Genomic DNA, 15,969 nt, shown 5'->3' with positions numbered 1-15,969 from the left:
TATTGTTCGTAGGCATTTTATACTGTTCAATTCCTTGACCTGGGGAATCTAGAGGCTTCTCTATACCTTCCACCTGCCTTAGCTAGTTTCATCAACAATCTAGTATGGAGATACATACTGCTGGTAGCCAAAAAACTGGTAAGATGCCTCTGGTCCAGTTATCTTCCTTTGATGTGAATTGTACCCACAAGAAAATAAAATATCCTAGACATTCTAAAGAATGGGTGTGCAGATACTCCATTGTTTCTCTTTCTTTAAATCTCCTCTTCAACTTTCTTTTCCCTTGATCAGGTGTAGGAGCGGGAGCACGTTGCTAAGTCTGCTGTCTAAAGAGACATTAAACTACAGAATAAGAGATCAGTCTTTCATTCTCCTAAGAAGAAATTCCAAATAATTAAATTTACATATATTTAATATATATTATATATATTAATTACAGTCATACATTTGTGAGTATTGAATACTTGAAATTGGTTATTGACTATTGAGTACTAGAAATGTGGCTAGTATAGCTATATTTCAATTAAATTTAATTAATTTCTATTTAGATATAAGTAGTAATATGTACTGTGCAGAGTAGCATTTTATCTGTTCATCTCAGAGTATACATAATAAATGACTTAATTCTCTTCAAAAAGTGATGTTGGGAAAGCTGGACAGCTACATGTAAATCAATGAAATTTGAACACTCCCTCATACCATATACAAAAATAAACTCAAAATGGCTTAAAGACCTAAATATAAGAAATGACAACATAAAACTCTTAGAAAAGAACATAGGCAAAACATACTCTGACACAAATTGTAGTAATATTTTCTTAGATCAGTGTCCTGAGGAAAAATAAATAAAAGCAAAAATAAACAAATGGAACCTAATTAAACTCAAAAGCTTTTGCACAGTAAAGGAAATCACCAACAAAACAAAAAGACAGCTTATGGGATGGGAGAAAATATTTGCAAACGATGCGACCAACAAGGAGTTAATATCTAAAATATACAAACAGCACATACAACTCAATATTGAAAAACCAAACAACCCAATCAAAAAATGGGCAGAAGATCTATATAGACATTTCTCCAAAGAAGACATACAGATGGCCAAGAGGCAGATGAAAAGATGCTCATATCACTAATTATTAGAGAAATGCAAATCAAAACCACAATGAGGTATCACGTCACACTTGTCAGAATGGTTATCATCAAAAGGTCTACAAATAATAAATGCTGGAGAAGGTGTGGAGAAAAGGGATCTCTTGTATACTGTTGTTGGGAATGCAAATTGATGCCTCCACTATGGAAAACAGTATGGAGTTTCCTTAAAAAAATAAAAATAGAGCTACCATATGATCCAGCAATCCCACTCCCTGGCAAATACCCAGAAAAAACAAAAACCTAATTCAAAAAGATACATGTGCCCCAGTGTTCACAGCAGCACTATTTATAATAGCCAAGACATAGACAAAACCCAAGTGCCCATCAACAGATCAGTTAAAGAAGATAAGTTATATCTATCTATCTATCTATATATATAGATATATATGATATATATACATATATGTAATATATATAAATATATATATATAAAGGAATATTACTCAGCCATAAAAAGGAACAAAATATTGCCATTTGCAGCAACATGGATGGACCTAGAGAATATTATACTTAGTGAAGTATGTAAGACAGAGAAAGACAAATACTATGTGATATCACTTATATGTGGAATCTAAAAAATAATACAGACTCTATATACAAAACAGAAAAAAGACTCACAGGCATAGAAAACAAACTTATGGTTACCGAAGGGGAGAGAAAGGGGAGGAGGGACAAATTAGGAGTATGGGATTAACAGATACAAAGTACTATACATAAAATGCATAAAATAGATAAGCAACAAGGACTTACTATATAGCACAGGGAATTGTAATCAATATCTTGTAATAATCTGTAATGGAATATAATCAGAAAAAAATAACTGAATCACTATGCTGAACACCTGAAACTAACACAATAGTATAAAACAAATGTACTTCAATAAAAAATTTGAAAACAAACAAATATGAATAATTATTAAAGTGATCTTTGAAGGCATTCCTTTCTGTCCAAAATTTATGTTAGTATCTTTTCTAGATGTCTGTGTTAGTATCTACTAGCTAAGGTATTAGCACAGTCTCAAGTATCTATTTATCCATATCTACCTTTTCTTCCATGTGTATCCAAGTGTCTGTTTGTCCATATGTAACCTGGGGAAGGAGATGGAAAATGTTAGTTGACATTCCTTGCTAGTAAGGCCTGGGAAGAAGTATCTGGACCCAAATATGACATCTTTGTGTTGAGACCCCTGCTGTCTGTTCTAGGGCAATAAGACATATTAGTCATAGTTCTTTCAAAATCTGTATAACTGCAATATCCAGATCAGTGGGACTATTTCTTTTTTAATACCATTTAGGGGCAGTAAGAAAAGACCATTTATCTTATTTTCCAGGATTAGAGTTTTTGAGTGACTTAAATTAATTTTAATATCCAAAGTGACCAAAAAGCTACATATTATGCTAAAGATATCTTAGACTATTGGAATACAGCATGGTTAAAAATAAGTATGAAGAAAATATTTTTAAAATTCATTTTAGTTTATATCTTCTGACTGATAACCAATTCCCCACCCAGAGTGAGCTCTCTTCAGTTTTGCCTTAACTACCTGGAAACTCGATGTTGAGCTCACTGTTTTTTTCTTTCTTTCTCTTTTCTTTCCTCTTTGTATTTTCTAGATTACTAAGTTGCCTGGAATGTCTATTTCTATATACTCATTTCCACTAGGTGTTTATTTATATTCTGGTGAGATACTTAAAGCAAAGTACTTAGAAGTCACAGCACAGAAAGGGGCCTTGCAAAAATAATTCAGTGTCATCTTTACCTGTCTTCCCTCTATCAAAAATGTAATTTGCTGTGGCAGTACATGCTTTTCTCAGTCATTGTTGTACTATCACAAAAAACAGATCTTTGATCTCTGTGTGTATTGATGAATTAAACATAGTGTGTCCACTTTCTAAACATCATTTAATAAGCTTGGAATAACAATTTTCTTTTAGTTTCATTTTTCTACTTTTGAATTGAAGTATGGTGTTTTCCTTTTTAAATATCACTAAAATCCTGCAATTGGACAAACTTTCTACTGAGAAAATCATAAAGCCAAGAAAGTACGTACTCAATTACTAAAAATCCTGTATTTTAAGTGATTTCACCCAAAAGTATTGTTCATAGCATGAATCAATGAAAGCAGTAATAAGTCATTATTAAGGAACAATTACAGATTTCTGTTGTTTTCCTTTTTATATTTTGAAGCATATAAGCACTAGCTGTAGTTTCAAAATTAATCTGAAATATTTTAATTCACTTTCAGGTTTATTCTACTTCGTGTTTTGGGGATGAAGTTTAAAGGATTGGATCAAATGATAGCACCTCAAAGTTATAAAATGATATACATAATAACTCAAAAAATGCTCATAGTTTGCAAATATATGTTCATTGTGTAATTTATTGAATATGTTCTATGAATAGCAATGTTCTACACTGGAATTACTGATGTAATATATCTTTTGTCCCATCTCAGAAGAACTTGTTGTATGTGCATCATGAAATATCTCAGTGTGGCTCAAGCCCTAATGCCAGAGTTAATATTTTTGTAACATACATATATTTGCCTTATAGTTAGCTAAGGAAACGTTGATATCAAGGAACCAGGACAGATCACTCATATCTACATCTTTCTCTACTGTAAAATGAGAAAAGTATGTCCTGTAAATAAAAATGTCCTCAAGAATATTACTCAGTCATAAAAAGAAACGAAATTGAGTTATTTGTAGTGAGGTGGATGAAACTAGAGTCTGTCATACAGAGTGAAGTAAGTCAGAAAAACAAATACCGTATGCTAACACATATATATGGAATCTAAAAAAACAAACAAACAAAAACAAATGGTTCTGGAGAACCTAGGGGCAGAACAGGAATAAAGACGCAGACGTAGAGAATGGACTTGAGGACATGGGGAGGGGGAAAGGTGAGCTGGGACGAAGTGAGAGAGTGGCATGGACTTATATATACTACCAAATGTAAAATAGATAGCTAGTGGGAAGCAGCCACATAACACAGGGAGATTAGCTCAGTGCTTTGTGGATAGGGAGGGTGGGAGGGAGATGCAAGATGGAGGAGATATGGGGATATATATATATGTATAGCTGATTCACTTTGTTATAAAGCAGAAACTAACACATCACTGTGAAGCAATTATACTCCAATAAAGATGTTTAAAAAAATCATTTAGTTCTTATCATAAGCAGTGTTCAGACCCAAGTATCATGCAATAGAGAGCAGGCACTCAGTTTTTGTTGATTTATCAGATGAACTGAAAAAATCTAATCAGATAAGACTGGTACATTGCACTTAATTGCTTATAACTGTTAATAAATATACTAAATGAAACTAATAAACCTATTGTTATTAATTGACTTTCATAAAAACCACTCTGTAATTCTAGTTATAATTAGCTTAATTATATGATATTTATTGGTTACAATTCATAGCTAGTCAAACATAAATGGCAAATGATTAAAGCAACTCATCTCAGAAGTCATCAGCTTAGGTTAAGCTATATAACCTTCTATAAGTCATAGAACCTACTTTTATTTAAGAAATCTAATTGTTGGCTACTAGATCGAATTACATTGTCATGTATCATGTAAATCTAGAAACCTATAGTTTTGCATACTAAAACTATTTCTAACAAATCCCATTTATTTTTCTAGCTAAGAAAATATGTATGGGCTTCCCTGGTGGCGCAGTGGTTGAGAGTCCGCCTGCTAATGCAGGGGACACGGGTTCGTGCCCCGATCCAGGAAGATCCTACATGCCGCGGAGTGGCTGGGCCTGTGAGCCATGGCCACTGAGCCTGCGCGTCTGGAGCCTGTGCTCCACAGTGATAGAGGCCACAACAATGAGAGGCCCGCGTACGGCAAAAAAAAAAGAAAAGAAAAGAAAAGAAAATATGTATGTCATGTAATAAAATATTTGCTTGAGGTAAAACAAGCTAAATAAATACTGTATGTTTTTCTAAGTGTAGGGCTTTTTATAATTTCAAAGATTAAAAATAAATATGGTTTTAAAATAATACAGGCACTGTTTTCCAAAATGCCTCAAGTTTTCCATGGAAGCTTACCAGCCTGGAAGCTCTGACAGACTAAAAGTTACTAAGATAGGGAGACTTGAGACAGGATAGGGACTCAGACAGGCAGATTCAGCTATGTACTAGAGGAGGGGGTTCATCCTGCGAGGTCTAATATAGTGCCTGCATTGTAAGAGTGGTAAGTACTGGGCCAGAAAGGGAAATCACATAAACTTATCCAGAAAGGATAACTGAGTATACAGTACTGGAAACATGCTTACTTTAGCATAGAAACTTTCAGGGTACAAGGTGGTTTTTCTGCTTTATTTTATTTGCATTATCTCTATGTAAATCTCCATGAGATCTATGACAGATTTTCTCACAATGTCTTTTTCCCTTCTAGTCTTCTTTATGAAAACTTTATATGCATTCCTCAACAAGTATTTGCTGAATCAGTAAATGAGCCCTTTATGCCTTATATGGCAGGCGGGTAGGGAGTAAAAAGAAACTATGTGAAAATGTTTTTCATAGTGAACAAAAAAATCTCATGAGTGTAAATTATCATCACTATGGTAAATCTCATTATAGCAAGCCAAAAATACCTGACGAAGGTTCAAAGCCCAAATCACAATCAAATATGCACTATTGCAGATATTAGTTAATCATATCATTAGATTAACATTTAAAAGGCTGACCTGTGCTGCACATTTTCATAGAATATAAGAATACAGCATATACCATTTAAACACTAACTTGGAAAACACAAATGGTTATGTACAAAACACAACAGATGAAGTCCACAGGGATGGCTGTACAATATACTCTGAGAATTAGATGAAAATACACCTTTCACTGGAACCAGCTATAAACAACCCAAAGGAATTTTGTTAACAAGAGAGGAATGAGGTGTGAACAAATTTAATGAAGCTCCTCAGAAGAATCAGACCTGGATATAGTCGCTTCAGATCTATCACCTCCTTTAATCATCATAACTATGCTTCAAGCTCCAGTGTATGCCAGAACTAGCTTATACTGGCTCACAATAACCACTCATTATATATTTACCCGACTCTGTATTCAGTGACTTCACACTGGTGTCTTTAAATCATTCACTGTGGGAGTATTTACAACATTGAAATCAGCAAAAGGTACAAATCGGGGCTTTTTTTCTCCCAGTCCAAGAGCAAGTTTTTTAACATTTGGTAGCACATCATGATATGCACGAAGTAGGATAATATAACAATGTTTAGACTAAAATCCATCTAATCCTAAAATTCTATGACTATTGCAGAGCAAATTACCTAGCATTTTTAACTGAATAAACTTCCTTAGTTTTAATGGATGATTTAGACAGTTTTAGGCTGTAAACTGGGAGGCTTTTAGTCAAAAATGGTAATTTTTAGTTACATAATTTATTTGTAAAATGAAAAGGTTGTTGTGTTTATGTAATGGGCCGTGCTTCCTCATTTAATAATGAGAATGCTTTATTACTGAAAGTGTAAAATAGTAATAGTTGTTAAGATTTATTTAAATAAGATTTATTTAAGACAACCTATGATTATATCTTTGACCATTCTTTTTCTTTTTTTAACATCTTTATTGGAGTATAATTGCTTTACAATGGAGTGTTAGTTTCTGCTTTATAACAAAGTGAATCAGCTATACATATATATATATATCCTCATATTTCCTCCCTCTCCCACCCCTCTAGGTGGTCAATAAAGCACAGAACTGATCTCCCTGTGCTATGCAACTGCTTCCCACTAGCTATCTATTTTACATTTGGTAGTATATATAAGTCCATGCCACTCTCTCACTTCGTCCCAGCTTACCCTTCCCCCTCCCCATGTCCTCAACTCCGTTCTCTATGTCTACATCTTTATTCCTGTCCTGCCCCTAGGTTCTCCAGAACCATTTGTTTTTGTTTTTGTTTTTTTAGATTCCACATATATGTGTTAGCATATGGTATTTGTTTTTCTCTTTCTGACTTACTTCACTCTGTATGACAGACTCTAAGTCCATCCACCTCACTATGAGTACCTCAGTTTCATTCCTTTTTATGGCTGAGTAATATTCCATTGTATATATGTGCCACATCTTCTTTATCCATTCATCTGTTGATGGACACTTAGGCTGCTTCCATGTCCTGGCTACTGTAAATAGAGATGCAGTGAATATTGTGGTACCTGACTCTTTCTGAATTATGGTTTTCTCAGGGTATATGCCCAGTAGTGGGATTGCTGGGTCGTATGGTAGTTCTGTTTTCCGTTGACCATTCTTTATATTGGTATTTTGCAGTGAGGCCCACAGTAATTGAAACTGATGTTTACGTAAACAGCATTGGACCAGTTGATCCCATAAATATGGTGAGTAATGAATATTAAAAATAGTTATCTGGCATAGAGTTCTGGAGTATATATATATACCACAATAATAGAAAGAATACGTGAATAATTTCTGATAACTAATTCTGAATGAGTTCAGGGCAACAAGTGCAATTAGTGATTTGTTGGTTGTGCATAGGCTGACTCCAAGGTATAGAGATGATTTTGCAGGTGGTAGAGTCATTTTTTGAGATAGGGAATATAGCCATATGTGCCCTCAGATGCTGAAGGCACATTCAGGAGGAACTGTCCAGTAATGATTTGGATTTTAATTTCCAGGAAGAAGTTAGGACTGGAAATAGATGTAAATTGGGGAGGGAAGAGGGACAAGCAGCATAAAATATAGCTTAAAGCCTCAAGAAATGAGCCAAGGAAGATGCAGATTAAGAGGAACACAGATCTGAGAATCAGATGGTACTTATAATGAGGTCAATTCATGTAAAATACAGGTGGAAGAAAGAGAAATGCAGAAAAGGGACATACTCAGAAAAGTCAAAGGGTAGGAGAAGAACCAGGGAGAAGATGATATTGTATAATCTCAGGAAGAAAAGAGAATGGAAAAGAAGGAACTAATAATCCGTTGTCAACATACATGAGAATCCAGTGATAAATGCAATAAATTGGGCCCACTGGTGTTGGTTATATGGTACTGGTTATCTCTGTTAGGTGAAATTCAGTGGGAAAGTGAAAGAAAGAAAAGAATAACAGCTGAATCGTACGTCTCTCCTCCATCCTCAAAATTGGTCTCCTATCCAACTTCTTGTCACAGAGCTAGAAATATGGGTTCTGCAGTGATAGACAGGCAATCATGTGTGGAATTCAAGGTGATGGTGAGTAAGTGGGAATGCAGGTTAATTTTATGAACTACTATTTTGAGAAACTTGACTTAGAAGAGATTGAGCTAAGTGTTTGGCAGTAGAGAAGGAAGAAAGAGTAAAAGAGAAATATGAGCAAGAGAGAATATGACAAAATGTCAAGGAAAGGTCATTTAGGATGGAAAATGGAAAAGTTTGTAACTATGCTTTATCTCTTATACACTGAATAAATAGTTTTCATTACCAATTGAAAGACATAATTAATAATTCCAATATAACCCACAGACATTATTTAAAACAGGTTGAAAATGTGCTGCTCCAAACCCTAATGATCCCATTTCTGTGAGTCAAACTACTTGGTCCCATTTAATGAGCTCAATCATGTGTTATGTTCATCTCCTCTGATTTGGTCACCTGTGATACTCTCTCAGGCTGCTGTAACAAAGTGCCAGAGACTGCTGGCTCAAAAAACAGACATTTCAGATGTTTATGTCTCCAGTTCTTAAGGACAGAAGTCCAAATCAAGGTGTCAGCAACTTTGCTTTCTTCTCAGGCCTTTCTCCTTGGTTTGCAGATGGCCACCTTCTCACTGTGTCATCACATGGGCTTTCTTCAGTGCATGTGTTTCCCTGGTGCTCTTTGTGTATCCAAATTTTCCCTTCTATAAAGACAGCAGTCAAATTGGATTTGGGTCCACCCTAAAGACCTCATTTTAACTTAATCATCTATTTAAAGGCCCTATCTTCAAATACAGTCACATTCTGAGGTACTGGGGGTTAGGGCTTCAACATATGAATTTTGGGATGACACCATTTAGCCCATAACACCATGCAAAGATAATTCTCTAACACTTTGATGATTTTTCTCCCTAACTTCATTTATTCATTATTACAACAAATTGTCTCTTTATTACTGATTTTAACCACTTTATGCCTGAATAACCATTATTATATACTTGTCTGTGTCTGCTTATTCTTATAGTATTACAGTCATGCTCAGTTTTTCTCTTACTCAATATGATGTTCACATGATTGTAATTAACTTTCACAGCTGCCTATGTTGATTACTGTACTGACAGCCTTTTGGCCACACCATAATAGACATCTTTGTTGCCTTAGTGCAAATGAATATGAACTGGCTTGGGATAAGTTGAATTTGAGAGTCTGAAAATAGGAGCCAACTGTCAGGAGAAAGGGCTGGAGCAAATATTTATCAGGGATTAACTAAACCTCTGAGGAATTGGAAAAGCAGTGTTAAAGTAAAGAGAGAAGGAAAAAGAAACAAATATCAGACCTTGAGGAACATATATTGGGTTGACCAAAATGTTCGTTTGTTTTTTCCTGTAAGATGGCTCTGGTAGCTCTTAGTTGTCTTTAATTTAATTTGAAACAATTTTGTTAGATTGTATTGTGACAGCTGTCATATCATCATGCATTAAGAAAAACTTACCAAATTGATGAATTTTTGTGTAGCCATTTTAATACTGAAGGTGGAAGAAAAAAGCAAAATTTTTGGCATATTATGCTTTATTACTTCAAGAAAGGTAAAAATGCAACTGAAATGCAAAAAAAGATTTGTGCAGTGTATGGAGAAGGTGCTGTGACTGATCAAACCTGTCAAAAGTGGTTTGTGAAGTTTTATGCTGGAGATTTCTCTCTGGACAATGCCCCACGGTAGGGTAGACCAGTTGAAGTTGATAGGGATCAAATCAAGACAGTCATTGAGAACAATCAACATTATAACACATGAGAGATAGCCGACATACTCAAAATATCCAAATTAAGCGTTGAAAATCATTTGCACCAGCTTGGTTATGTTAATCATTTTGATGTTTGGGTTCCACGTAAGTTAAGTGAAAAAAACCTTCTTGACCATATTTCTGCGTGTGATTCTCTACAGAAACGTAATGAAAACATTCCGTTTTTAAAACAAATTGTTGCAGGCAATGAAAAGTGGATACTGTACAATAATGTGGAATGGAAGAGATGGTGGGGCAAGTGAAATGAACCACCACCAACCACACCAAAGGCCGGTCTTCATCCAAAGAAGGTGATCTTGTGTATATAGTGGGATTGGAAGGGAGTCCTCTGTTATGAGCTCCTTCTGGAAAACCAAACAATTAATTCCAACAAGTACTGCTCCCAATTAGATCAACTGAAAGCAGCACTTGACAAAAAGCATCAGAATTAGTCAACAGAAAATGCATAATCTTCCATCAGGATGACACAAGACCATATGTTTCTTTGATGACCAGGCAAAAACTGTTACAGCTTGGCTGGGAAGTTCTGATTCTTCTTCCATATTTACCAGAGACTGAACCTTCAGATTTCCATTTATTTCGGTCTTTACAAAATTCTGGAAAAAATTTCAATTCCCTGGGAGACTGTAAAAGGTACCTGGAACAGTTCTTTGCTCAAAAAGATTAAAAGTTTTGGGAAGATGGAATTATGAAGTTGCCTGAAAAATGGCAGAATGTAGTGGAACAAAAGGGCGAATACGTTGTTCAATAAAGTTCTTGGTGAAAATGAAAAATGTGCCTTTTATTTTTATTTAAAAAACCAAAGGCACTTTTCGGCCAACCCAATATATTTAAGGACCTGAAAGATGAAATTGAGGTAGTAAATTAAACAGCATAGTTGGCAAGAAAATGAAGATAAAGCAAGGGAAGAGAAAGTTTCAAAGAGTGTTTTAGCATTACTTCTACCCCAAACAAATTTGTATACAACCTCTTGGTTTTTGTAAAGATAAAACATTCTATATACCTGTGTGTATTGATTTAACATTATGCAAATATAAGATTTCATAAAGTAATGCCTTACTAAAATGTTAATTTTCTCTTTAAAAAAAATCAGAAAATATTCAGTCTCTAATTAATCAATACTTAGATAAGCCCATTTGGGCATGTGGAAGTCTAAATTTTCCTGCATTGTATATGTTTTATTTGGGGCTTTTGTTTTCAATTTGAATGAATTCATTAAAGAAAAATGAGGTCATTAAAGAAGAAGTAGAATTCAAGACTGAATTAGTATTCCAGAAATATTTTGACAAGAATGGCTAACAAGAGACTTCTATGATGACCTTCCTATATAAAAATTTCATGGTATTAAATATTTAGTTTTCCCAGTAGGACAAATTGCACACTTGTAACCTCGGACAGTGATAGTTTTTAAAACAAGCTAATTAAATGAAATTACTCTTAAAATTGGTGATACTAAAGCACATATAAGAAAAAAAAACTGTGGAATATTTGATAGTGTTTATTAAAAGAGAAGCATTGTCATACTAGGGATTAAGGAACAGTTTACATAGAAGACTATTTTAACTAAACCATGCAGGAAAATTAGAATTCAGTTATTATAAAATGAACAAAATTGCTTTGACTGTGAGTGTAATAAAGCAAGCAGACTTGAGTGTAATTAAGCAAGCAAGTGTTTTTTCCCTCTTTACACATACAACTTAAGTTACTGATAAGGAACAAAATTAATACATAGGTTTAATGTTTTTATTTTTTCAAATGAGGCAAAATTTTGTTTGGTGAAAAATGGTTGTTTCATTTTAAGCTTGGCTACATAGAATAGTATCTGTAGATTACTGATAAGACCTAAAGCAATATCATTCTACAATAGGATATGTCTTTCTTTTCTTTTCTTTTTAAATCCAGGGTTAATGGCTTCAATCCTGGTGTCACTGTCAAAAAATAGATATTTAATAATTGCATGTTGAAAGAATGAATAAATCAGTCAATAAATAGATCGTTCTTATAATTTCTATTTTGAGAATTTAAGTGCAAAGTGAAAAACAGATGCACTAATGAAGATTGAAAAGTTAACTTGGAAAGAGGTTGTTCAACTATGCATCTCTAATTAAAACTATAATTGTAAACAGAACAGAAATATACAATAAAAACTGAAGGCAAAAAATGTTAATAGAGGTTATTAGACTGGAATTAAAGTATTTTAACCTTTTATTTTTTCAGGTTTTGAGGAGATTATGTATTTTCACTCTTTCAAGTAAATGTCTCAGGATAATTAAACAATTGCACTTATCCTTTGGTAGCAAATACAACGTTCAAGGGTTATAGTGATTCTCTAAATCAAGTCAAAATCAATGACAGCTCCAGAGAATCCAAGGTGATATTATAGGTATACAACACAAGGGGAGTAAGTAGAAAACAGTTATAATTGAAAATTCCAGGTATAATTTGGACATGGGTTTACTCATAGGAACTGGTACACCGTTATATAGTCCAATATTTAAGAGATTATCAATATACGCATTTTGAAAGTGTCAGACCAGAGAGAAAAAAACAGCTATAAAAAACTGTTCAAGAACAAGATCCCATTTCATGTCTGTATAACTTAAGTTTATATCTTCCTAACTGTCAGGGTCAGAGGTCACATGGTCTTAAAATATGCTTCCAAAGCTGAATAGATTCTTCCAGCATGAAATTGCGATTGGTTTTGGTAATGGAGACAGGGCTGATGAATGAAAACACAAGTTATGAGGAAGGCAACTTAGAAAGGAGCCAGGGCACAAGTTAGGCTAGACTCCAAAGTAACTACCTGCTGGAGGTGACAATGCTGGGGAGAGCAGTACACAGATAGGGTTAAATAATTTAGCAAAAGACAAGTTGTTTTCTTTCTGTCCAGTATAGAAATATTTAACAATAATGCCCCTTTTCAGACTCTTTTTACCAGAAAAGGAAAATTCAACTGCTCCCTATAAAAGAAAAAATATTCTTTAAAAGTGTAGATGGAACTACAAAAGTTATAAACACTAATCATTATTGTATGGAAATACAGTATAGGATATAAGAGATTTTCCCAGAAACCAAATTTTATTCCATCATTCAAATGGAATGGCCAACCATCAAATGTGTGTATAGTGGGTGAGGTATAGTTAAATAATCCATTGGAGAATGGTGAGAAATGAAGTTTAATATTTTTTTATTTTCCCTTATTTTATCAGACTTGTTTTTGACAATAAACTCCCTAGACATATAACTTGGGTTTAAACATTTAGATATATTGAGAAAGATGGTGCTCAGAGAGAATTTTTTTCTCCATGAACTTCTTGCAAGGAGCACATTTCTTCAGCATGGTTCATACAATAGGTGTTAATGTTCATAGGTTCATCTTTCCATCTCTCTTTGTCTCTGTCTCTGCCTTTCTCTCTCTCTCTCTCTTCCCTCTCATTCCTCTTCTTCCTTTTCTCTCTTTTTTGTTCCTGCTGCTTCCAGATTTAAGGAAATAAAGCCTCAAGCATACCTTCTACATATCAAATTAACTGTGTTTTTTCCTCTTACTATATTAACAGGAAACGGTCACTCCTTGCCAGCTATATTATTGTTAGGAATTATGAAACAGCAAACACATTAAGTTTATTTGTTTGGTTTGTACAATATTTTAAAGTTTGTTGCCATAGTTTTAATTTCTTTTCTTTTGCATATTATGCTAAGATTTATTGTTTTCATTAAATACCCTAAAATCTATTTCTTTTCACAGGCTTTATTTTAAAATAATATAGAATTTAGGTAAGTTTTGATTCAACACTAGCAGAGATAAAATTAAAAATTTTAAATAAATATTATTTTCAACTCTGTACTTCTTTGATCCAGAATGCTCACTTGCCCCATGAATAGGAAGTTAAAACTCTTAGAATAAAGAAATTAAAATAACCTCTGAAACTCCAAAAATTATTAAAATAATTTTACTATCTCTTAAGTTGAAAAAAACACATTTAAATTTTTATTTTATGGTGTTATTTGTCTTTTATTTATGTAAGACTTGTATTGTGAAAGTTGGTACATTGGCTACTAAGTTAGAATATATATGGCCTCTTTCCTTTGGAGAAGTATAAAACCTAGTGGGGAAGATGTATAAAAACTAAAATATTAGATCGATACAGAAGAGGAAGGGCCAGGAAAGTACTGTGTATGAACCCATACATATTTTAAGTTGCAAATGGTGACCCTATGCTATTTTATTTCTAAAATTCTTTCATTAATATAGGATTTTTTCCTTATTATAAAAGAAATACATGGAACTTCCCTGGTGGCACAGTGATTAAGAATCTGCCTGCCAATGCTGGGGACACGGGTTCGAGCCCTGGTCCGGGAAGATCCCACATACCGCAGAGCAACTAAGCCTGTGTGCCACAACTACTGAGCCTGCGCTCTAGAGCCCGCGAGCCACAACTACTGAAGCCCGTGCGCCTAGAGCCCGCGTTCCACAACAAGAGAAGCCACTGCAATGAGAAGCCCGCCCACCACAACAAAGAGTAGCCCCCGCTCACTGCAACTAGAGAAAGCCCGCGCACAGCAACGGAGACCCAATGCAGTCAATAAATAAATTAATTAATTTTTAAAAAAAGGAAATACACGACCAATATTGGAAAATTATAAATTCCATTTAGGCAAAAGAAAAAATTAATATTTTAGATTATGATTATCCAGTGGTCACTATTGTTAACTACCATTTTAATAACTTCATGTAGATAGTTTTCCCAAATGTTATACTCTTAATATTATACATATTTTTATAACATTGTGTCTTTCTACTTATTATATCATGACTGATATTCCACTTATCTACTTTTTTAAAATATCATTAAATGTTGCATGATATTAGGGGATGTATTTGTACCATAATCTCTCTAGTAATCCATTATCTAACATCTTGGTCAGATTTTGGAGGTGTCTATATTGAATTGTTTTTTAATGATCTGCCTCCCAGGTTAGTTACAATTTTGAGTCCTTCATGAATTAGTAGATAGAGAATGTTGTAGAATGGGCCTGTACTGCTTGGTAGTTCTGGCCTCAGGCTAGGATTAGGGGGAAAGTTCTGCCAGAATAAGGACCTAATCATACATGTGATTAAAAGGTAGGTAGCCTTGCTTCCTGCCTAGCTGATTCAAGGCACTATTTCATTTGTCAAACGTTATAGATGATACAACCATATCTTATGAGTATACATTTTTCACCTCTTTGTTTAAAATCAAATTATATGAGTTATATGGTACCTACCAAGGGCTTTCAATGATAAACTCAAAGTTATTAGGCAACCACTCTGATTGCTTCACTTCTTACTAGAAAATTTATTTACACTAGGAGAATGACAAACGTTAATACATTGCTAATAATACTCTTTAAAAAAAAAGAAAAACAATGAATATCTAAGAAAAAGCAGTTTAGCACATATGGTGATAATTAACTTGGCCTAAAATAACTTCAGAGGGATAATATTTCACCATTTTTGAAGATTACATTTAAAATTCTGTTGAGGTACATTTATTAGTTGAATGTTAAAGTTTTCTTAAATACACACACACATAAACACATGTTGTCATACAGTGTTTATATATAGAAATTTTATTTAAAGAGATGACAGGTTATACTGTACAGCTTGAGGAATTCTGTACAAATCTCATCTATGGATTTCTCTCTCTCTCTCTCTCTCTCTCTCTCTAACTCTCTTTATTTCTTTTACTTTTACCTTTTTTTTGGTCAGAAACCTAGTTATTGGATAGAAATGCCTTGTGGAAGTGATAGAATTTTAAGTTGAAATTTTCCAAACTTTTAGAAACCCAAACTGCATTTAAGAAAAAGGCAGTTTTT

General features: G+C 33.9%; 1 protein-coding gene across 2 annotated transcripts in view; it reads left to right on the top strand.

Annotated features, from left to right (window-relative positions):
* The window catches only part of GABRG1 (gamma-aminobutyric acid type A receptor subunit gamma1), a gene marked incomplete at both ends in the record, with an annotated part of 61,459 nt that overhangs the window by 23,536 nt on the left and 21,954 nt on the right, over positions 1–15,969 (top strand). For both annotated transcript variants that reach the window (XM_082608328.1, XM_082608329.1), the window contains one exon: positions 7,454–7,521. In XM_082608328.1, coding sequence (XP_082464454.1) covers positions 7,454–7,521 — 68 coding nt within the window. The remainder of the gene's footprint in view (positions 1–7,453; positions 7,522–15,969) is intronic.

The sequence above is a fragment of the Mesoplodon mirus genome (assembly GCF_964341445.2).
Source record: "Mesoplodon mirus genome assembly, chromosome: 2".
NCBI classification, from domain to species: Eukaryota; Metazoa; Chordata; class Mammalia; order Artiodactyla; family Ziphiidae; genus Mesoplodon; species Mesoplodon mirus.
Note: the sequence above shows the minus strand (reverse complement) of the source record. Positions and strands in the feature narration are given on the sequence as shown.